Here is a 24,399-nt window from a genome sequence, read left to right as displayed (position 1 = left end):
ACCAATGGGTTCCTCGTTGGGAGAGCAATCCATTGGTGGGGTCACAGGTTCGGTTCGAGTCTCATTTAGCGACTCCGGAGCTCAAAACGCGTCCGGGATTTCGACCGCCTCCACCCACTGGTTTTCTGGCCCGCTGTGCCGCGCTCACCCAGCGGCGAGACCACCGACCCCCGACTCTGGGACAAGGATGGCTGGAGCTGCGGCCGCTGCCAGGCGGACAGCCCGACAATTTCGGACGAGGTGGATGGATTTCGTGATCCGGCGGCGAGTTGGTTTGGCGACGACCCGCCCCGCCCCGCCCCGCCCCGCCTCTCCCCGGCGGGGCGCCGGCCGCAAGCAGGGAGGGGCCGAGGGGCGGTCCGCTCCAGGGCGGCGGCCCCGGCGGCCCCGGCACCGACAGCCCCGCCAGGCGCAGCACGGCGCAGCACGGCGCAGCCAGGCGGCTTTGCAACATTGTTGCAAGGCAGCGTGCGGCGGCGCGGCGTGCCCAGGGCGTGCCGGCCGACCAGTGGGTGCCACTCCGTGCCACTCCGTGCCACTCCGTGCCACTGGGACACGACCACGCCGCGCTCTATTTAGTGGCAGGGGCGCAGGCGGCGCAGGCGGGCAGGGGGAGACCCTGGGCTTTTGCGACAAGGTACTAAGTTCGGCCGGGGAGTTTCTCCCTTTGTGTTCGGGGGCTGGCACGGTGCAGGTGTACCGCCTCGCCCCCGCCGCGCCTCGCCACGCCCCGCCCCACCCCGCCTCGCCCCGCCCCCGCCTCGCCATTCACGGAGTGATTGTGAACAGAAAGGAACACCTAGCGCTCCGGGGCGGGGCGGGGCGGGGCCGGGCGGAAACTCTATGGAAATGCTGCTGCGCCGCGCGCTGCCTCTCGCAATGATTTTCGATGGAATAAGAATGAATCGGAGGGGAGAGAGAGAGAGAGAGAGAGGGAGAGAGACAGAGGAGGGTGGAAAGAACGGCCAAGACGAGTTTGAATCTCGCGCTTTAAACCGCCACCGCCGCGGCGGCCGTCCCAGCAAGCACGCCGAGCGCACCGAGCACGCGCGCGACGTCGTCGACGGCGAGCTCGGCCGCCTACTTGCGCCGCCCCGCTTTTACTGCCCGACTTACCATACATCACGCCTCGGCCCAGTCGCCGCGCCACGCCGCGCCACGCCACGCCACGCCACGGCGCATCTCATCAAAAGTTACGACGACCGCGTCGCCAAGTGGCGGGGGATGCCATGTGTGAGTAATAAGATTACCTTGTCAGGCTGTGCCAGTCGCTCTGCTGATTCGGGATGCACCCGCACTCTCACACACACAACACACTCACACGCACGCACGCACACAGAGGCGCCAATAACGAAGTCCGCGAGAGACGAAGGTGGAGGCGCAGCGAATTAGGGGGCCAGAACCAGTCATTACTGGGCAGCAGGCCGGGCCGGGCGGGGCCGCGCGGGGCCAGCCGGGCCGGCGCCATGCGTTCTAGTAATGGTGCCAATCCCCGCACTTTACTGTTCCTTTCTTCCACCGGCCCCTCTCTCTCACACACACGTACCACACACACACACACACACACACACACACACACACACACACACACACACACACACACACACACACGCCCTCGCGGGGGGCGCGGCGGCGCTGCTGAAACCACCGGATTGGTGCTGTTGCGATGATGAGGGAGTCGGGAAGGGACTGCGGGAAGGTAGAAGTGGAACGAACGCAGTGGCTGGCAGTTATGTTTTGTGCTGACTGGGCCTCGCCCCCCTTCCCCCCTTTCCCCTTTCCCACCCCCAGGGCGAATTGGGCCGCCGTGGCCGTGATGGGCAGCCAACGGCAGCCAACGCACGCCGAGCAGGCAAATCCAAGGCTTTCCTGACCGAGCAGCGCCAGCAGCGCCAGCAGGGCCAGCAGGGCCAGCAGAGAGCGCGCTTGGCGGCCCCAGCCTCGCCCCGTCCTCGCCACGGCCTCGGCAGCACCAGTGCGAATAGAAAAAGGGGAAGAAACTCACGCGCGTTTGAATTGGCGTCTTTTAAAAGTTTCCCCGGCGAGTGAAAGCGCCAACGCCCCCACGGTGATCAGCGGCGAGGTGCCCTGGTTCGGCCCGCCCTGCAGACTGGCTCTGTCTCTCTCGCACTCATGGGGCGTCCCGTGTAGGTGCGACAGAGACAGAGCGAGGGGAACGACTCTCGGAATCAGTCTGCTATGGTAGGACCGGGACCCGCCCGTCGAGCTGCGGGCCGCGGAGGGTTGCCTATGGACCGGGCGGCCCGAGCCAAACCAAACACAGGCAAAGGGCACGGAAAGGGGGGGGGGCGTAATCCGTCGCGGGTGCAAAGATTGGCCTCCCCGCCCTATTTGCCGGGCCGCGGTGCGCGCGGCGCGGCGCAGGGAAATTGGACAGCACGGCAGGAGCGAGGCGAAGAGGAGCAGGAGGCTGAATGAAGCGGCTGCTAAGGAGCCCCGGCAGCCCAGCAGCAGACTCACTCCGAGCGTCGCTTTCGCCGCTCCGTCTCTCTCGCACTCGTGGGGCGTCCCGTATAGGTGCGAGAGAGACAGAGCGACGACTCTCGGAATCAGTCCGCAAGGGCCGTGGTTATTTCCGATAGGCCGGCGGCCTGGTAGTGCCCGTGCCAGCTTGTGCCCCGAGGACCGCGCGACCGCAGCCCGCAAATGAAGGGCATGACGCTGGTGGCGCGGCCACCGAGGCGAGGCCACCGCGGCCCCCGCCGCGCCGCCGCTGGACCGTAGGGTCCGCGTAAGTGTGACAGAGGGCGGCGTCTGGGGTGGCCAGCACGGCCAGCACGGCCAGCACGGCCAGCACGGCCAGCACGGCCAGCACGGCCAGCACGGCCAGCACGGCCAGCACGGCCAGCACGGCCGGACCAAGCAGCGCCGTTTGTGGCGGTCGGCGGGAATATAGGAGGAATTTGTGGCGGGCTGGCCGGCCTGGCCGGGCGGACGGTGCCGACGCCGCCACCGGTAAATCACGGCGCCAGAGACGACGCCGGCCACGTCGTCCTCGCCCAGGACTGAGAGTCGTTTTCGTCGCTCTGTCTCTCTCGCATTCGTGGGGCGTCCCGGCGGAAAGGTGCGAGAGAGACAGAGCAGTGAAAACGACTCCCAGAATCAGTCTGCAGTCTCGGGGCACGCCGACGGCCAGGGCGAGTTTTTCGGGGTCCAGCAGCGTCATCAGCCCGCATCAGGCCGCGGCGCGTCCTCGGCCGGATCATCTCCCTGGACAGGGCTTTAGTTTCCAGGCGGCCGGCCAGCTGCTTGTAGAGCATCATCATCATCCCGCCGAGGTCCGAGCCGCGCTGAGCCACGCCGAGCCGCGCCCCGGGCGAGGCTGCGCCTGCCCGGGACCCGGCGGGGCGGGGCGGGGCGGGGCGGGCGGGCCTCCCCCAAGCCAAGCGCACAGCGAACAGAGTGAATTTCCAATTTAAGGAAGGCGCGGCTGCTGCCGCTGCCGCCGCCCCTTTGGGCCTCGGCCTGCCTCGGCCTGCCTTTCGGAGGCTCTGGGGCGTGCGCCACTTTGGGCCTTTGTCACAGGCCGGCCCGACACTACGAGGTGCACCGGTCCAAAAGCAAAAAAAGGGAAAAAGAAATAGCAAAAATACCGAAAAATGTAAAAATAAAGGAAAACGCAGCGCGACACGCGCGCGCATGCCAGGGGAGCCGGGAAAGGCAATATTATCTCGGCATTTCGCTGGTTGAGCTTCATTACGTCGGGGGCGTGGCGGGGCGTGGCGGGGCGCGGCGGGGCGCGGCGGGGCGCGGAGGGCCGATAGGGCCACCCGATGGGGCTCGGGCGGGGGCAGGGCGGGGGCACGGAGCCACGCATGTTCCAATACATTCTCACATTCCCCTGCCACCCTATCTACCCCTCGGCCGGCATGGCGTGGCGTTGGCGAGGCGTGGCACGGGGCGCCGGGGCCGGGCGGGGCGCGCCGAGGGGTATTTGGTGGCCCCCAGGGCAGCCACGCCCCGCCATTTAACTACTTTGCAAACTAAACAAAATTTTATAGGAATTTTCCCGCTGCTGCGGGGAGGGGGGCGTGGCCCCGCAAGGGGATGGGAAACCGGAAGAGGAGGAGGAGGAGGAGGAGGAGAAGAAGAAGAAGAAGAAGAAGAAGAAGAAGAAGAAGAAGAAGAAGAAGAAGAAGAAGAAGAAGAAGAAGAAGAAAGAGGAGGAGGAGGAGGAAGAGCGCCCCCATGGCGGTCTGCCTTTGGCCCGCACTGCAAATACGGCCCTGCAAATAACGCCGCGCGGCTGCTTTGTGGTGTGGTGGCGACGCCGCGGCACCGCCAGCTAATCCCACGTGGCGCGGCGTGGCGCGGCGTGGCGCGGCGTGGCGACGCACTCCATGTAGGCCCTCGCGCGGTACACACGTGCGCGCCAGCACGCATCACGCTGCCCCGCGAGCGGTGCGGTAGAATGTTATGGTATGGTGACCCGCGGCAAAAATTTCAGAAAAGCCTGCTGCAAAAATTAAGGCCGACCCTAATGGAATTTTCCATGTCATGTCGTGTGTATGTGCGAGAGTGTGGACGCGGGCTTCAGAGAGCATACACTAGTGGTGATGCCAAACACCGCGGGGCGATTACGGGCAAAAAGCGCAACCAACGCCGACAGACGGATGAGGGTATAAAATAAACATGCGCCAGTGATGGGCGTCACTTTGGCCTCCAAATGTCAGCGGTAAACCATGCATCAAATTCATGAGGTGACTTGGTAATGACTTCAGCCGGCTGCAAGAGGGGTGGGAAAAAAAGCAGTACCACGAAGGGAAAGCGGAGAATTTCAAACAAGGCGATGGTCATTTATTTTTCATCGACTTTTTTACAGGAAGGAGGTAGGGAGAGCGATGGAGCCACGTTCGAGTTATCGGTTCATAGGGTGCATGGGCGACGTCCCACAGTGGACCAGAAGACCAGTGGAGGTGACCAAAACTCTAGACGCGTTTTGAGCTCCAGAGTCACTAAACAGGACTCGAACCTAACGTGTGACCCCACCAATGGATTCCTCGTTGGGAGAGCAATCCATTGGTGGGATCACACGTTCGGTTCGAGTCCCATTCGGTGACTCTGGAGCTCAAAAGGCGTCCGGGATTCTGACCACCTCCACGGTCTTCTGGCCCACTGTGCGTCCATCAGCGCCATAAAACGTTCGACGGCCGCGTCGCCAAGGTCCGCGTGGAGATGAGCGCGTTCCCGGCCGGGCGAGGATTTAAGCGGGAACACGAGGTCGCGCGGGAAAAGAGGTGGCAGCCTGGCGGCCTGGCCTGGCGGCCTGGCCTGGCGGGGTCGGGGGCGCGCTCCTTCCCAATAAGGTTGCTGGCAACGCCGGCGCCAAATCCTCTTTCCCGGTGCAATTTCGAGGTTTCTTACTTCATTTCCCTTGCGTCCTCCCCCTCCCCTCCACTCTGCCCGGCTGTCCGGTCTGCGGGAGCAATGCGGGAGCAATGCGGGAGCATCTCCCTGCGGCGCAGTGCGGCGCCCGAGGCCCACGTGGCGCCTAAAGACCCCGCGTTCACCAGTACAGCCAGCACAGCCAGTACACCAGGCCCGGCCCGGCCCGGCCTTCGCAGAGATTTCATTTTCCCCCACCGGACACGGCCCCGCTCACGGTGCATCTCCGATGAGGGTCCCCGACGGTCGGCGACCGCAGTGCGTCTGTCTCGCCCGCAGCAGCGCCCCGCCAAATCAGTCGCCGGCAAACACAGGTAGGACCCAAAGGCGCCCGAAGGGCCCGGACCGAACCGCCTGTGGGGCCACCGCCTGTAGGGCCACCGCTTGTAGGGCCGCCGCCTGTAGGGCCGTCGCCTGCAGACGGGGAAGGATCGCCACACACAGACACACGAGCACACACCGACACGGCGAGGAGCACAGGATGTCGCCGAAACGTCCCCGCCGGAGTGCTGGTCAAACACGCCAGTCGAAGCCCGAATTGGAAAGCCGCTATCACCACCTGACCAGCGGCCACCGCCGAGCGGCGCCACGGGGGCGGGCAAGGCAGGGCGGGGCCGGCCGCGCAGCAACCCCTTTCAGCGTCCATTAGGAGATGAGGCGACGCGTCCCCTCCTGCACTTGCACCGCGCAGCCCGGCGCAGCCCGGCGCAGCCGTGCTCAAAAGGAGGAGGGACGCGCAGCACAGAGGGCACAGAGCCCCAAAGTGGCGGCGGTGCAAAACAGAGCGCAGCGCGTTTCTGCTCCAAGCAGCCTGCAAGTGGCTCGCCTCGGCTCGCCTGGGTGGCGGGCACCGCTGCTTTGATCCGGGCCGCCGCGGCCGCCGTCTTGCAGTGAGTGAGGGTGCCCGTGGCTTTCCAAAGTCGCGGGTTCGACTCTCCGCGCCGCTGCCGCCCGTCTGCTGTCTGTCCAATGTCGCATCAAGCGAGGAAGGGGGTGCGCGATGTCATAAATAAATTATGCACGAGACGGAAAGGCTTCCAACACAAACAAAAAGAGGAATCTTTGGCGACGGGCCTCCTCGCCGTGCTGGGCGGCGGCAGGCCGACGGCAGGCCGCGGGGCCCGGCCGTAAATCACCAGCAATATGACGTTCATTTTGTCGGGCTGTCGCGCGGGCCGAGTCCGCACGCGCGGCGCGTGTCGCTGCCGCCGTGCGGGGAGTCGTGTCGCAGCGCCGTCGCACTCACGGCGCGTCCTGGAGGGCGCCAGAGAGGCAGAGCGACGGAACGATCGTCCGCAATCGCTCCGTGGAAAGGGACGCGAAACTGATGACGGTGGCTGGGTGAGTGCACAGTGGGGCAGAGGGCCGGTGGAGGCGGTCAAAATCCCGGACGCGTTTTGAGCTCCAGAGTCGCTAAATGTTACACGAACCGTACGTGTGACCCCGCCAATGGATTGCTCTCCGAACGAGGAATCCATTGGTACGGTCATACGTTCACTTAGAGTCCCATTTAGCGACTCTGGAGATCAAAACGCGTCCGGGGTTCTGTCCGCCTCCGGCGGTTTTCTGGCCCACTGTGGAGCGCGGAGGTTGAATCCCCTCTAGCTTCGCGCACTGCTAGTCGTTGCCTACCTTTGCTCGTGTTGTCCGGACTGCGAATCACGGTGCACTCCTCTATGGTTCCGTACGGCGCAAACAGCTGTCTGACGTCCTCCTCAGTCTGTGTCTTACTGAGCATGCCCACGAACAGCTTGCGGTCTGCAGCGGGGAGGGAGGCGGGGAAAAAAGGGAAGAAAAAAAACAAAAACACCTATTAGTCTTACGAAAACTAAAACAATAACGCAATCCTTTTTTCTTTTGTCTCAAAACGTCGAAGCATGTACAACAAACTAAATAAGGCATTCACATTCATAAACACAACACCAATAGCGACATTCAAACACAGAAACATTCCACAAAAAATAGGAAGCGTGACTGGAACGCAAATTTCTGCCTGCTTAAAGAGATGTGATCATTTGGCGAAAGTAGTCAATCTTGACCAGCCGAGCAGAGATTTCCTTGTGGCTCATAGCATCATTGGCGCTGGCCGTGACACAGAAATTCGTGTTCTCGCCACTATAGTCATGTCACTTTTCTATATATATTGAGAATAAGAAACCAAAACCAAATGCGCTGCAAAAATAGGAAACAAATCAAAGATAATGAAAGGAAAATAAGAACAAGAGCATGCCTTCTCTTCTAAAGATGCACATGAGGAGAAGACATCGTTACCTACGGGTAGACGGAATCTGTGAGATCATCCTGACGAGAGGGAAACTAAAAATGAAAGGTCACACGTCTTCAGAGGGGACAAAAATTACGAATTTCAAAAGTTTCACTTACTGCTAGTCATATGTCTTTTTTCTTTGTTGGAGGTGAGAATGTGAGGAGCCTCTGGGTTTTGTTGGTCCCACTAAATGAATGGGGCGGCGTGGCGCGGCACGGCGCCGCTGGATCCCCACGCGCAAACAAAGGAAAGAAGAATCTCCTTCCGTGTGCCGGCAATTGTTCCAGAGCATAGAGCAATATGCCAACAAAGTATTCGTCCTGGGAGGGGGAGGGGGGGGGCAGCCCTTGGCCCAGCCCTCGGCCCAGGGCTCAGCGCGTCGCGGGGGGCAACGGCAGGCAAGGGCGGAGTGGCCAAACCATGACAAAGGAGGGCCTTCCCCTTATTTTTTTTTCTTTAAAGAAAATTAGGTGAGAAAGCAGAATGGAGGATAGGGACCGGTTGGTTCCAGCAGTGTGAAAGGGAGAAGGGTGGTCGGTTGGTGAGGGGTGGGTGGGGGGGAGCTGTCTGCACTGCACCCCTGGGGTGCGAGCCCTATTTGCTCTGTTATATTCTGTGATTGCCATGTCCCGCCGCCGGCACTGCTACGAGTTCTGACAGCCCACCCCGCCGCGCCCCACCCCGCCCCGCCCGCCCCGCCCCGCCGCGCCCCGCCCCCCGCGGTGAGCGCACGACGCGACGCCTCCAGAGGTCCATGGAGACGCGGGCGGCGCGGAGCCACAGGATTTGAAAGGCTCGGCCAAGTCAGCACGGCCCCCGGATGAGGGTCGCCTGACAGCCCGTCGGAAAAAAAAAGCAAATTTAATACAACATTGTTTTACTTTGTGGGTGCGTCACTCCTTCCCACCGATTTTCTAGGAAGGATAGCCAAAAGAAGGGGGAAATCGATTTTTGAAATTTAACGGGTCATGGGTTCGGAACCTCCGTTTACATAACTCATAAAACAGGTAAATGACGGTCCGTTCTCTTTAGAGCAAAAACTTTCGACTGCTTGGTTTCGAGAGGATGGTGGGAGCAACCCCGACGCGAGGAGCCTCCGTGCGGCGAGCTCAGATTGTTTGCCGAAGAAAAACGAGTGCAATCAAAGAGGACGTGCAGCACTGGGACGCCACGGCGGGGCGAGGCGGGGCGAGGCGGGGCGAGGCGGGGCGGGGACGGACTTGTCCTTAACGCGGCACTACCACGCAGCCCGGCCAGCCTGCTGCTGAAACGTGTGGCTGGGCTTGCCAGCAACAGGTCAAGGTATTGATCTCCGATCGAGAGCCCTCGCTGCAGCGCGCTGGCGTTGTTGCGGTGGGTATCCCCTTTCCCTCTTCCCACCCGCGGGCCGCGGAAGCACGCGATGACGCCGTTAGCGGGTGTCCCATCATCAACATTCACTATCGCGGGCGGGGCGCGATGAGATGTGGCCATTTCAAAGTCAAACGAGAGTGAAATTGAAAATGAGACCCCCTTTTCCTCCTCCCTCCCTCCGCCCTGCTTTGCTTTCTGCCTCCCTCATTAGGCCACGCGCTGCGAGTTTCAAATTAGACACGTTTTTCCACCGCTGTTTTGGTTCGCCGCACATATCGTCGCCACACTCACTCGCCTCGCCTTAAGGCACGGACGAGCACGGCGCACAAATGAAAGGTGGCTTTTACTCGGCTTCCGGTTTTCTATTTTAAATTTTTCTTATTTTCTGTTTTAGTTTTGTTTTGGCGGTCACGTAACTACGGCAAGATGTCTGGTACTCCCGGCGGCCCTGCGGCCCTGCGGCCTTGCGGGTCGGACTAGGGATGGGCTGCTCATGCCGGGGGCGGGCCGCGCGGGCGGGCAGAGGACTGGGAACCGGATACAGGTCGTTATGTCGGCAACAAGAGCCAGCAGCAAAATGCAGTGACGTGAACGAATAGCGGGGAACAAAGGGACCAACGGGGGTGGGGGCCCTGTGTGTGCGTGTGTGTGTGTAAGCCCCCGTGTGAGTGTGTGAGCGCCTCCCGGCTTGGTGCGGTTTGAAAAGGAAAACATGTTCAGTCCGCGGGGCACACGGCTCTGCACGAGGGAAACACTTCTAACATTCGAAACAATTAGAAAACCCGACCCACACATCGAAACTAGACACCTGTCCACTCTTTCTGTTGTGTTTTCTTTTTAAAACAGAGCGGTATAAGCGCCGAGAGAAAAGCGCTGTGTAATTTGCGACAGGGGGACGAGCGCTGCGAAATAGAGAAGAAAAAGTGCGCTGTCACCGCGGGCTATACGTCGCTATACGCTGTTCCCCTACGTGACGGTAGTGAAATTCAACACGTCAGCGCGCAGCACAGCGCACCGGACAGCCCCCCGCGGGACACATAGGTGTAAACAACCCCCTCCCCGCACGGCCAGCCCTGTCCTAACTGCAGTTTAGTTGAAACTAATGGTGGCCCCTGATCCCCGCACCACCATTTGTTTCCGACGCCATCTTGGCTAGTTCGACGCAGTGTCGTGTTGAGGGCGTCACCTCGCCGGGAAAGCATTCGCTGACGACGCCTGGAAGAGACACACCTTCGAATGTACACAAGGGGACTAGGCAAAAAAATAAAACAAAATAATGTAAAAGAATACATTACACTGGTTTAAATCAACAGGGATGCATGTCACAAAGAGAGAACTGGCATTAGCATAGTACAACACGATCACAACAATCAAACACCAAACATACAGAAGACGGTATAACAAGACATTCCGTAGCAAAAAGTAAATCTGTACAAGGTTATACATTTATAAACCACAGAAAGCTCACAGCTAGAGTGCAAACTCACACACATAACAATAATTATGGCACAACATCAATGGTTAGCACACAAAGAAGGGAGTCATGACCTTCGTGAAAATTTAACATCTCGGGCAAATTATCCGAGACACGCAAAAAATAAAATCAGGACCCACATCGGTGTGAAAAAGGTCTATTTTTAACAATCGGATTGGGAGGCGATTGGTAGATCAAGTCACATATAATCGGATGTAAGAACCGCGGCGGAATGAAAACTTTGCCCCGCGACCATGATAAGATGAATGGGTTACGCTTTTACTTTTCTTTACACGTTAAAACAAAAAACAACAACAAAACATTTTTCTGTCTTGCCCGCGTTTGGCAAGAAGTCAAACAACGGAAAACGGCACGAAACTAAGACGAAAATAGATAAAAGCACACCCATCTATCAACACGGAAACAATTACCTTTTCAAAATAGGCTTCGGCTGCGCGGAGCGGCGCCGCTTCCGTCGGCCGACAAGTCTGGAAATGACAGAACAGAGGAAAGAAGAAGACACTGCCAGCAGAGAACAGCGTTAACAGGGTCCAAGCACACAGCCCTCAGCCGCACACCTTCTTGAAAAGATAAACACACTTTGTCGATTGTTGCCGAGCAAGGCCAGAAGAAATCAAGTAAACGAGTTGAGGAATCGTCTCTTTCGAAAGCGAAAGATCTTACTCGTGTGTAAAAGTGTGAAGCTGAACACTGCGCATCAGTTCGTAATTGAACCAATCCCAAGGAACACTGAAATGGTTCAGATCTACGACAGTTAAGACAACAGTCAACATTCCGAAATGCACTGAAAGTGTCATGCAGGAACATGAGAACAAAAACAATCTACGTAATGCCGCATTAGGAAGTTGTCTACTGCATGGCAGACGTAAAAACGAACTAAGTACAACAATGGGGGCAAGGATTAAGACATTCTGCTGAAACTGATCAAGCTGAGGCCGGGTAAGCAATGCTGCGTTATTGATGTTTGCCGCTAAGAGTCCACTCCACTGCCACACACGTTGAGGTGGCAAGTGGAGCAGTTCGCACGAAATGGATATTTGCAAATCAGTACAGGGAGAAAGAGAGACAGAGATGAAGGAAGCGGCGGACTACGGCAAGCGCAAGCAGGATGATGCCGATAGGTCAGAGCATGACATGACCGGATTTTCCTCCCGAGAGGGTCCGTCGGCCGAAATCTCGCCGGAATGCGACACGCCCCGAAACCCAGTAAACCAGCCCCGGCCCGTTTCATCAAGGGCCCGGCCGAGAGCCCAGCGCCCAGTAAAATGAAACCCTCCCCTCAAGGGCCTGGGGCCTGGGGCCGCCCCACCCCGGCCCTGGGGGCGCTGGGTCGCCTCCCAGCGGACCGCTGGACCATGTCGTTGTGTCGGATATTACCAACCTTTCTGCCCCGTCCCTCTCCTTCCCAATCCTCATCGCCCTGGCGCAGGCCGGCACGGGCCTCGCCGACTCGCCGCCGCCGGCTTTTAAATTGCGGCCAGCCACTTGCTGGCGGGGCAGGCGGGGCTGGCAGCCAGCCCAGGCGACCGAGGTGGCGCAGGCAGGGCTGGCAGCCGTCTTAATGGCGACGCGTAATTACACACGTTTTGGAACGCGCAACAGCTGAATGAAAAACCGGGTCACGTGCGCACACACACGCAGTGCGCGACGGAGGATTCGCGCGCGGTGATTAGTAGTTGCGCTGCACGCGGGACGGATATTGAATTCGAACTAACAAGTCGCACGCCGAGTCTGCACCGCCGAGCCGCGGGGCGCGCTTGGGTCACGGCCGCGCCCGCTGCACGCCAACTTGGACCATCAGCCGGCCGGCCGGGCACCGCTCCGGCACCGCCCGGGCTGCACATTAGCCGACTCATCAAGTACGTGATGTGCGCCCTGCGCCAGCCGTCTCGGCGACCCGCTCCTCTTTTTCGCCCTCCCGTTCGTTTTTAAGGCGGCGCCGGCCGAAGATAGCCAGTCTTATCACTCCCGCTAATACACTCGGCGGCCATGCCATGCCATGGCGTCGCGGGGGCTGCCGGGCTGCCAGCCTGGGCGGGGCGGCGCGCGAGGGCCCGGCCCTTGGCGAAGCCTCACTTGAAACTTAGTCAACATCTCGTCCCCAAGTTTGTCCACAGATCATCGCGGCGCGGCGGGGCGAGCCAGTTTGCCCTGTCGAACAGACAGACGCGGCGGGGCGAGGTGCGGACACAGGTACACAAGTTGGAGTGGAGTCGCCGGGACCGGGCCGGGCGGGGCGCGAGGCGGGGCCGATGCCGGGGAGAACTATTCGACAAATGCGACTTGAGCCAACTCGACCCTCTTCCCCCGTGCGGCTAACCTCCTAAAGCAGAACGAAAGAAGGAAATTCCCCCTTTGTATCAATCATGCCCTCCCCTCCCCTCCTCGCGCGGCCCCACCTCGGCCCCGCCTCGGACCCACCGCCGCACTCCACTCGGGGCTACTGCAGCGCCGAGCAGCGCAGAGCGGCGCCAAGCAGCGCCGAGGGAGGCCGGCTAGCCGTGCACCGCCTCCTGTAATATCAATGCTCATAAAAGTCACCGCCTTATGGAAACGTATCGCCACAGCCAGGGGCACACACATACACAGACACATATACACACACACGTAAACAAACACAGACACACGCACAAGCCCCTAAGGACACACGCGGAGACAGAGGAAAGTCCCGACAGCTGTTTCCCCCGGCCGCCTCGGCCGCCGCCTTGGCGCCTGCGAGGTAGGCCGGCCCGCCGCGCCGCACTGCCGCCGCGCTGCCTACCCGCCTCACTGCAGGCTGAAGCGCACAGCCAAGCACAGCCAAGCACAGCCAAGCGCCCCGCTACCGACTGTTTTTTTTTCCTTTTCCCAGCAGAGCTCGCGGCCGTCAACAAGTCCGACATCCGCTCGGCAGTTGCCGTTCTTTCTGCAGGTTCCCCGCGCAGGCTCCAGGCCTCGCTCCAGGCCCTGGAGCAGTGCGATGGGCCCTGGAATCCCACCCTTATTATTATGAACAAGCCCAGCCGGCTGGCGGTACTCTTCGCGGCGCTTCGCGGGGACACCCCCTCCCCCTCCCCCTGTCCGACCAGCTGACGGGCGGAGGAAGGCGAGGCCGCCTTTTAGACGCGATTCGTTTCCCGCTCTATTGGATCCAATCGATTTTAGTGCAGCTGAGCCGGTCAGGCCGCCAGGGTGGGTCGCTCGGGGACGCTAGAGCCGTGAACAGCCCCCCCCCCTCCCTGCGTTTCATGTCGAAAGGTCATTTATCCACCAATTAGCAAAAGGGCTCGGGGCAGGGCGACTCGGTGCGACTGCTGCAGCGGGGCAGAAGGGCAGCGGATGAGGCGACCCGATGAAAGAGAGGAGCCTCCGAGGTGACGGCAATGCGGGGAAAAAAAGGTAAGGGAAATGTGACACTTTTCAATTCGCGTTGACAAAAGCCTGTTATTACCACGGGCGGTAATTTGGCGAAAGGGCGTAACGTACTGCGGGGACGCGTCGGGGAGCGCGTTGCATGCCGGGAATTAAAATGGATGGTGCCAACAAAGGACGGGGAAAGAAAGTGAGACCTTCTTTCGCGTCCTCGTCCCACTGCACGAGGATTGTGCGACTGTCCCGCTCGCTCCGCTAGCCCCCTCAAGGTGGCAATATTTAATGCGGTGCCGAGGCGCGGCGGGGCGCGGCGGGGCGTGGCGGGGCGTGGCGCCGGGGGCCCCGGGGGTAATAACAGCCGGGTTAACACGAATGGGGCGTGTGTCATGAGTCCTCGGAGACTGTTAGGCTGCGGGGCCCGGAGATGCATTATTGCTTAAGGAGGCCTCCGCACGTTCGCTCGCCTCGCCGCCAGGCAGCCAGCCCGGCAGGCAGCCACCGCCGCGAGGACAATTTAGCGCCATTTAATGGCGAATAAACGCCCTCGGACCGAAGCCGCCGCGCGAAGTCGACGGAGCACGGCGAGCAGGCGGACCGGCCGTTAGCGGCGCCGCCATACTGGAGCCGAGCGAAAGTGTGCGAGAGTGTGTGCGCAGTCCTGTGCGGCCCTGCCCTACCCGCGGCCCTGCCTGCGGGGCATGGGCGTCGGCATAGGCGCCGCCGATGATGACTTGGGGGGGCAGTAAAAGTCCACGACGCAGAGTTAGGGCCTGTGTGCACTGGATGGCGAGGGCATGGCGGCATGGCGAGGCCCAGGCAGGCCGGGCAGGCAGGCCGGGAGGGGTGGGAAAGGGTTGAAGTATGTGACGGCCAGAGTGATAAGGGAACCTCGCAGGACCACACCTCCTTGCAGAGTGACAGCTTTGCCCTGCCAATCGCGGCCCGAGGGACACGCGGGCAAAAAGCACCGAAAAAAAAGTTTTTCTTTTTCGGGAGGGGCGTGGAGTGGCTACGGCGGAAGCGCTTCGCTTGCTTGCTAACACGATATTAATAACAAGGGACAGGCCACAGCAGCAGCAGGAGGTAGTTAAGACTCTGCAGCTGCACATTACGTTCTTGCTTTTATTCGGGGCCATTACGACCGCCAAATGGAATGAAATGCATTGCCCGGCATTGCCGGTCACCAGGAGCTGCAATTAAAGTAATGTCCGCAAAAAACGGGCTGCCTTTCTTGTCCGCGCCCGGAAATGCAAGACCAGGGCGGCTGGCTTGTCCCACACGTGACGCACGCTTACCTTGCCAGCCCGCTGTCTCTACAAACACACACACACACGTACATACACGCACATCCACACACAGACGCGACGTGCTCGGCAAGCAGATATTTCTAGTGGCACGACACAGTGATAAATGAATAAAGGGGGAAAAATGGAAAGGGTACTCACCACCCCTGGGGTCTGCCGCCTCCGCTGCCTTCACTTGGATGCTACGGGTCATCTGCAAAAGCAAAGAAACAATGTCATTGCGGTGCCCCGGTCGGGTCGGTCCGATGCCAGGGAGGGTCGAAGCGCCAAACTCTTTTTAAAAAGGCGAGCGTGAATGTCGCTCTCGTTTGGCGAGTTGCTAACATTTCTGATGACTGGTGGCGTGGCGCCGCGTGGCGTAGGGACGTGTGGCGCATGTGGAGGGGACTCGGAGACGCCGGGAGGGGGAAGGGGGGGGGGACGCTTGGCGTACGTTTGGCGAACACAATGTTGGCAGATTGGGGAGGCGAGCCGAGTCGGCCCGAATCAAACATCGGGCCCGTCATTACACGCGATTCACTTCTCAAATGAAATTCCCCGGTCTAGCCGGCGAGCCCTGGCTGAGCGCTGGGCTGGGATGGGACACCCCCCGCCCCCAGCGTTACGACACCAAGCGACGGATGTGGGTCGGTCGCCACGTAACGGCACCTGGCTAGGCCGCTACGCCGCTACGCCTGGCTCGGTCCTTCTTTCTCACTCCCTTCCCCCGCGACGGAATTCTTTTTGGCGAGTCCCGCACAACTCCCCGCCTAACTCCGGTGGACAAGGGCAGCCGTGTCCGCCAAGACGGCCGGGACGGCCCAGAGGACGCACGTAATGTAGTGGAAGATATCAAATTTACAGAACGGCGCGGCGGCGGCCCGCACGCCGGCCCGCGCCTCCAAACTTTCCGCCAATGTCGCAGGCCGGCCTCGGCAATGCCCCCGGCCCGCCCGGCCGCTCCGTGAAATGTGTGTTGTTGGCCGGCCGTCCTCCACGTCGTGCCTGCCTGCCTCCGCGGCCGGCACAATGTGATTGCAGCGCGACGTCTCTGTCCGCCCGGCGCACAGCGGGCCAGAAGACCGTTGGAGGCGGTCAAAATCCCGCTACAAGGTAGTCGAACCGAACGTGTGACCCCACCAATGGATTGCTCTCCGAACGAGGAATCCAGTAGTGGGGTCACACGCTCGGTTCGAGTCCTGTTTAGCGACTCTGGAGTCCAAAACGCGTCTAGAGATTTGGTCGCTGGCGCCGGTCTTCCGGCGTCCTCGGCGTCGCCGCCACCACGAGGCCCCCGCGGCCCGGGTCGACGACATCAGCTCATTATGTGGCGCCATTTTCCGCGTCGTCTGCTGACGCGGATGACGCGGACGACGCGCGGGGCAGCACGCCTCGATATCCGCCGTCAGTCTGTTGCGAGCGAGCACCGCGCACCGCGCCGGCACCGCCGTGGCACCGCCGCCGAGAAATCATATTTCCACTCGAGCGCACCGCCGCCGTCCTGGGCGGGCGATGCGGGGCGGAGCATACGCCGCGCGCCCTGTCACTAACAATATCAGACTCTACTCGTGCCGTTAAGGGTGCTTCAGATACTGGGGAAACTTGATTACTTGTGCGCGAGGAGCGGCGGAAAACACGACAGCCCTCCAAACCTCTGCCAGCCCCGCTCCAGCCCCGCTCCAGCCCCGCCACCCCAGCCCGCAGCACTCGAAAACTCCAGCTCCGTGTCTCCGACGGCACACCTGCTTTGCTGCCGCCATTCAGCTCAAGACACATCTCACATTTAAAGCAGACACTGCACGGAACGCGCATTATTATTTTCCCCCTTTTCCGGTCCACCGCAGTCTTTTCCTACGACGTGCTTCCTCATTTTCCGCGGGCTGAAATTTGAGACGCGCGCGCCACCCCCGTCCGTCGGGCACCCCCTTTCCTTCCCCCACTCGATACAGAGGTTCCGCCGTTCTCCCTATGACAGTGGCAAACTCATTTGTCTCCACCGCCGGATTTTTCCATTTTTTGTGTGTCTTTTTTGAAAATAAACAGAAACGGACGACGAGGGGGGAAAATAACAAAACACACACGCTCACGCATGTGATGGAAAAATACAGTGTGGCGTGTAACAGGCGTGTGTTTGTAGGCCTTGGGCGCGGGCCTGGTTGCCGTGCGATTGTCTGTGGTGCCTCCAATTTATGGCGAGCTGCATACCGGGGGACTGATGACGGATCGGTTCCTGTGGAAGCGTCGAACCGCCTGTCTCTGCCTGTCAACGCGGCGAACGGGTGGTAGTTAGCCTACCTGCCACTCCTTTCCGTTCTCCCTAAGGTCACAGGAGAACCCGCCGTATTACTGCGCCGTAGCCGCACGGTGGGCCAGAAGACCGGTGGAGGCGGCCGAAACTCCAGACGCGTTTTGAGCTCCAGAGTCGCTAAACAGGACTCGAACCTAACGTGTGACCCCACCGTTGGATGGCTCTCTGAACGTGGCATCCATTCGTGAGGTCGAGGTCACACGCTCGATTCGAGTACTATTTAGTGACTCTGGAGCTCGAAACGCGTCTGGACTTTTGGCCGCCTCCGGCGGTGTGAGCCGCACCCTTCACACCTGATATGCAAGGGCGCGTATCAATATAGAGGTGTTTGAAACTGGATACCCGGCCCGAAGTGCGGCCGATCGTCCGAACGGGCGGAACAGTGCACCTTTATGGCGGCATGCACGGCGTGCTGCACGGCGTGCCATCTGGGCGCGCCACCCGCCCCGTCCCACGCCGTCCCCACCGCGTGCGGGTGGACGTGGGCGGACGTGGGCGGAATACGGAACGGGGGAATACATATCGGGGACTCGTTGGCTGCACGTTACCCGGTGTCACCGCGGGGCCCGCGACCTCCACCGCCTTCTACCTGACCCTGGCACAGCGAGGCACAGCGAGGCACAGCCCGGCCGCGGTCGCAAACTAAGTTCCCGAGCTGAAATTCGCAACAAAAAGATGAATAAAAACAACAAAAACACGGCGCTGTTTTTCACTCCTCCCGCCCTGGTTTGCGGCTATCAGATCCTGCCTGTGCGGCGCGTTACTGCAGGGCCGGACGGGATAGGGTTGCTTTGATAACGCACATTAAACAACATCAGGCCTGCACCGGGCCTGGCCGCCTGTGGCCGCCCCGGGCCATACGCACTCAGCGCGGCGAGCAGTGTAGGCACGCGACGCCGGCAGCACTGCTAATCAAATGCCGGCCAATGATATGATGCGCGCGCTGGATCCGATAATAGCGCACTGTGTAGTTTACAACCTGCTGCCTGTTTAATCCATGGCAGCGCACAATGGGCCAGAAGACCGGTGGAGGCGGTCTAAACCCCGAACGAGTTTTCATCTCCAGAGCCAATAAATGGAACTCAAAACGAACGACTGACCCCACCAATGGATTGCCCTCCGAACGAGGAATCCATCGGCGGGGTCGCTCGTTCGTTTCGAGTCCTGTTAAAGCGAATCTGGAGCTCAAAACGCGTCTAGAGTTTTGGCCCACTGTGTGTCACTGTGTGCGATCTCTTTATGCCCCGCGCCACACCACGGGGATTTGTGTGCCGTACTGATTATTCATTGCCCCCGCCATTTTAATATAAAGAAACAACACGGCAAGCCCACATGGAGCAAGCGCAGCGAGCGCGCCGAATTATTACTTTTATTTCCGACGTATTGTTTTTAAAAATCCGAGCGCGCCGCGTCGAGTTGCCGGCGACAGCGAGCCCCCGCGGGGGTTGCAGGCACCGTGCAGCCGCGTGGAGGGAGGGGGGTAATTGGTGTCAAACATTTCACAAATTGCGGAACAACGGGACGCCAAACTCGGTCTGTCAGACTGGTACCGGAGTGGAGGCAGCGACGGCGGGCCAAGACCACACACAGTCAGCGGGGGGCCGCCACACTGCATTACCGCACCCGTCCTGCAAGCCAGGTGGTGACACACACACACACACACACACCACACACACACACACACAGTGCGGGCGCCGAGAGGGGAGGGCAGGGCGTTTCCGGGAGGACTCGATCAAAGTTGATACGCTGCCCCACTTCGTACTTCGCGACCGGCGCCGACCCGATCCAGCCAACCTGCTTTCCCGGTGCGCATACGCCACAACACCGCCATTGATTCCGAGGCACACACACACACACACACACACACACACACACACACACACACACACACAGCCTCTTCCGGGCTCGGATTCCGAAGGGTTTGCAGTACCGTACGTCTTGCTGAGTGATCAATCTCCGCCGAGCGGCAGCAGCGGCGCGTGCAGCGCCGTCAATCCAGCAGCAGACCGATTCCGAGAGTCGATTTCGCCGCTCTGTCTCTCTCGCACTCACGGGGCGTCCCTCACAGGTGCGAGAGAGACGGAGCGACGCAAACGACTCTCGGAGTCAGTCTGCGGGCGGGCAGGCCGCCGCCGTGGCGCCCCCTGGCGGCCCGGCGCGACAACGCCCCCTTTAATTTGGCCCTCCATAATTGATTCCGCACTACCAGAAATGTACACCGGAGGAGGTCGTCCCCTCACCCCCCCTCACCCCCCCTCACCCCCTCTCCGCGCCCGTGTCGGCGGTGGCGGGTTGTTTAAACTTTCAAAGGAAGCCTCCCTTTTTATGGGCCGCGTGGGGGCCGGGGACAACTAGCCCCCGCGGTGCGCCGCGCCCCACCCCGCCCCGCCCCGCCCCGCCGTTCGCACGCCTCAAGACCAGCGCTCTAATTACCGGGCCGGGCCGCCTCACCGGGGGGCGCACTGTAAGCACGGCAACAGTACTTCATTTCGAAAACGTCACTTGCAATTTTATTTCCTTTCTTCCTTGTTTTTTTATTTATTTACTCGCCATACCACGTTTGTGTTTTCCTCAAGGGGAGTGGTCGCGTTTTTTTTTCACAGTTTTTTTTTTCCGCGCGGGTGAGCTGCTGCTACTCCGATCGACAGCCCTTGCGTTTGAAGAATGGGACTGTTGCATGCCACTGCACACACACACACACAAAATCTGCGGGCAAGTCGGTGCGCGGCGCTGCCGTAGCGAAACTGGGCGTGGACCATAATTAGAACGAAGCAGCGGCAGCGGCACTTCAAAGTGTACACTGCGCGTTGTAGACACACCCGAAAACCGTTAACTTGATTTGCCGCGCAACTCACGTGGAAGTTCCCTCTTACGCATAACTACGGCCCTGCAAGGCCTCCGCGCAGCGCCACGCCGCGCCTCGACCCGGCTTCATCTCACCTGACCAGGCAAACTCCGGCGCGCCGTCCTCGGGGAGGTTTGGGGGAAGGGGGTGGGGGAGGGCACACCCGTCCGATCCCATCACCAGCCCGGCCCCACGATGTAACGCAATTACAGCACGCACCGCCCGAGCGTGTCTGTGTGAGTGTGTGAGTGTGTGGAGGGGTATAAAGTGCATGATGTTCCGGGGCTCGTCGCGGTGTGTATGCAGGTCGGAAAGAGAGAAGGGTTAGCGGGAAAAAAGGGAAAGAAAATGAAGGGGGGGGGGGACGGCACCGTATAGAGGCGAGCGAGTGAAGCCGCCTCGCCGAATACAAATGGACAGAGAATTTGGGATGGTGTCGAAGAGTTGGGCTCGAGTGTGCTGCTAACCCGGCGGCCCGGCGGCCCGGCCGCACGGCCAGTGCACGTCCACGTCGGGGCAGTGCCGGGCAGTGCGGCCTGGACGGGCGTTTGGGGAAACGATGTGAGTTCCGAGGGGGGGCTTTGAGCACGCCCTCCCGGCCCGGCATGCCCCGCAGGAACCGAACGGAGCATTAAAAAGGAAGCGTGCTCTTGAGCGCGCTCGTCGTGTGCACTGCGAGGTGGTGCGTGCCAGGCACGCCGTGCCTGCCCGACGAAGCGGTAATACCTCTCTGCCGTCTGGCTCCGGCGCTCCGGCAGTCTGGTACCGGGAATCCGCTCGCGACTGCAAACAGGTGAAGCACTCCAGGGTTGTGTTTATTTGACTAAGGAAGCCAGGGGACCCGGCCCGACCCCGCCCGACCCGGCCCGACCCGGCCCCACTGACACCATCAGGATATCAGCGCCCGGCAAGGCGGCGGCCCCCGGCACGGCGACGCAGCGCTACGCCGCCACGCGCGACCGCCTTAAAGCCGAAGCCAAATGGCGGCCCCCCGAACCAAAGGGGGCTTTCCGAAACCTGAGCTACGCAGTGGTGCACTGCGGAGAAAATAACAAAAGTAATGTGATGCACCGCTTTCTCGCAGTTTTCCCCGCTGCTGAAGAACTATTCAGAGTTAGCGATCCCCATGTGGGTCATCTGATTAAGAGAAGAGAGACGACTACTTACCGTCGCGGGTTCAACTCCTGACAGATCCTCCCCTTTCCGCAACTTCCCGAGTCTACTCAACTCTCCCCCTCCCCCGCCCTCTCATCGTGATGACGTTCCATCTCCAAGGAATAAAGAAGGAAGACCAACAGGAAGCCTGCTGGTTGGTCGGTCGGTAGGTCAACTCCAGCTTAACCCCTCCACGCCCTTGGGGCCGCCAGGCCAGGGCGCCTCACCGCGCCTCACCTGGGCCGCCCCTCCCCGCCCCTCCCCGCCCCTCCCCGCACACATGATGGACGAGGCGCGGTCGCCAGTGGAGATGGAAGCAAATTTCCTGTGCGTAAATGGGGGTCGGCGGCGACGTGGGAGTGGCAGGCAGCATTGTAGTGCCGGCGGGCCGGGGCGGTGGGGCGGCGGGGCGGGGCGGCGGGTCGCGCCAGGGAAATAAACTCGTGGGTGAAGTCACGCGGGGCATTGTCGGGGTGGCCCAGGGTGGCCGGCGCCAAGGACGACGAGTCCCTCCTCGCGGACCCTCCCAGCACGCAAGCCCGCCCACCCGGCGCCGTCCCAGCGCCGTCCGCGGAGACCACAATGTAGGCCCCGGCCCGCCCGGCCCGCCCGGCCACGTCCGCAGGTGGCACACCGTGCCGCACACGGCCTCGACCGCGGTAATGTCCGGCCGGCTGTCTTCCGTCCGAGGCCGAGGACGCCGAGGACACGGCCGGGCCCCCTCCTGTCCGACCCTCGTAGGGCCTCGGCGGCGCGGGGCGTCGCGGGGTCCGGTCCCCGAAGGACCCTGTCCGTCCGGCCTGTGCACTCCCAAACATGCATTCTGGGCCAGGCGGGGCCGGGCCGGGCCGGGCCAGGCACCCCGACGGCCCGACGGCCAGCGGGCCTGGCGCGGCCTGGCCCGGCATAGGCCGGCAGTCACGTACGCACTCCATCAGCGCAGCGTCAGGCCGACTTATTGTGTTCTCGATCAGAGCAGGCAGAGTGCCGAGTCCAGCGGCTGCACGCCCACTGCGCCGCCCCGCGTAAGCAAAAACATCGCAAAGCACAAAAAAATATAAATCAAAAACACGATGTGAATAATACGACAGGAAGCGGGGAAGTGCTTTTCGAGTTTTTTTTTTTTCGGTGCAGCACCTCGGCACTGCTGCCGCCTTTGACGACATGTCCCCGTTTAAAAACCCCTTTGCGGCGCGTCAAACGGAATCGAACGCGTCTCGCCGGGCCCTGGCGGCCAGGCCGGGGCGGCGTGCAAAAAGGCGCCGCAGTGCCGCCTTTTGTCCCGCGGCTGGTGTGAAAGTTCAAACCAGTAATGAGAACAGCTCCCAGGGCTTAGGCCCTGTGTATTGTCTTAAGCTAGTCGGCTACGTGGTCCTCCCCTCCCCCCCGCCGCAGGGCGTGGCCGTGGAACAAGGGGAGGGGAGGGGGGCGGAGGGGTGTGCAGTGGGAAATGTCAGGACAGAGAAGGGTGCGCCGCCTCGCCTCAGCTGACTGTGCCTGCCTGTGCCTCGGGATCGGGGAGGGAGGCGCCGGCGACCCTTTGTGTCGAAGGGGGAGGGGGAGCGCTTTGGTATCTGGTATCGTCGCCGCCAAACCCAACCGAGCACCCTGGCTCGTGTTGTGTGGGCCCAGGCCCGGCCTGCCCGGCCTAGTCCGCCGCCAAGCCCGGCAAGCCGTCGCGGGGCAAACACTCCACCTGCCTGGCGGCCCTGCGGGGGGCTTGGCCTGCTCGCCTGCTTCGCTTGCGCCTTGCGGCGGCCCCGGCTTTGCCCGATCCGCCCAGCGCGGGGAGCCGCGGAGAACCGCGAGGCCCCCGAAAGTCTTACAAACGGATGGCTTTTGGAGGCTGCCGACGGCGGTGCTACAACGCCGCGCCCTGTCGTGACCCCGTTTCTTCCATTTACTTCGTTATTCTTTTTTCCAGGGCCCGTAACCACCCTTTCCTCCCGTTCCAAAATCAAATACGCGTCTGAGTCACCTCTCTGCGTGACGCGTGTATCGCACGGCGGCTAACCGAGTCCCGGGCGGAGTCTGCGCTCCTCCACAAACAAAACACAGCGTATTGACACAACACGGCCGGGCGGGCTGGCTGGCCCGCGCAGGCCCGCTGGCCGAGACGAGGCGCATCTGAAAAGCAAAGGATGGCATGGGGAGCAGGACTCGCAGGCCCCGCCACGGCCCAGCAGGCCCCGCCGGGCCACGCCGGGCCGCGGCATTACCATATGGTCTCCCCCTCGAGCCCTCAACCGCCCTTCGGTGAGATCCTGCAGGTGATGAGGTCACGCACCCATTGCCCATCGCGCCCAACTGAGGCCTCGGAGCCTCTTAGGGGGAGGGGCGCCCTGCCGCGATGCGAGTGCCGTGCCAACGCCCCGCCAACGCCCTGCCAACGCCCTGCCAACGCCCTGCCAACGCCCTGCCAACGCCCTGCCAACGCCCTGCCAACGCCCTGCGAGCGAGCGGCGCCGATGCGCGACACTACTTGAGAGCCGCCGCCGCCACGCCGAGGAGGGGGAGGGCTGCGACCCACTGCCCCTGTCATCTACATCGAGATATAAAAGTTTACAGGGAATATGAGAGTGGAGGGAGGGGGTGCTAACCACCACCTCCCGCGCAGGACCGGCGCCGCGCCTTTTGTCCCCGAGTCCTTGCAAATAACGTGCCGTTTCCCGCTCGGCGCCGTCCCCCCCCTCCTTCCACCCCCAGAGCCCCCAGCCCCCACCCTCCGCGGTCCGTGGCATTTCCCGCGCGGTCAGACAGAATGTCGCTGGATGAGGGTAACGTGCCTTCCCAGAACTATATCGCACGTATGTATCTTCATTACGAACACGCTCTCTCTCTCTCACACACACACACACACACACACACACACTGGCCCAGATAAAGGAGGGACAGACCCCACGTGGGGACGCGGCCCCACACTGCACACACACTCTG

At 61.3% G+C, this 24,399-nt stretch overlaps 1 protein-coding gene across 12 annotated transcripts in view; it reads right to left on the bottom strand.

Moving 5' to 3' along the window:
• LOC117649356 (CUGBP Elav-like family member 3) overlaps positions 1-24,399 on the bottom strand; it is a 71,352-nt gene that overhangs the window by 33,222 nt on the left and 13,731 nt on the right. For 8 of the 12 annotated variants that reach the window (XM_034392021.1, XM_034392022.1, XM_034392024.1 and 5 more), the window contains exons 2-3: positions 15,317-15,368; positions 7,039-7,164 (exon numbers count right to left, since the gene is read on the bottom strand). In XM_034392021.1, coding sequence (XP_034247912.1) covers positions 7,039-7,164; positions 15,317-15,368 — 178 coding nt within the window. Of the gene's footprint in view, positions 1-7,038; positions 7,165-10,930; positions 10,988-15,316; positions 15,369-24,399 lie in introns of all 12 variants that reach the window. The other 4 variants (XM_034392028.1, XM_034392029.1, XM_034392025.1 and 1 more) reach the window with 2 other exon arrangements.

The sequence above is a fragment of the Thrips palmi genome, unplaced genomic scaffold, assembly GCF_012932325.1.
Source record: "Thrips palmi isolate BJ-2018 unplaced genomic scaffold, TpBJ-2018v1 HiC_scaffold_4, whole genome shotgun sequence".
Classification (NCBI taxonomy): Eukaryota; Metazoa; Arthropoda; class Insecta; order Thysanoptera; family Thripidae; genus Thrips; species Thrips palmi.
This window is presented reverse-complemented; position numbering and strand designations above follow the sequence as displayed.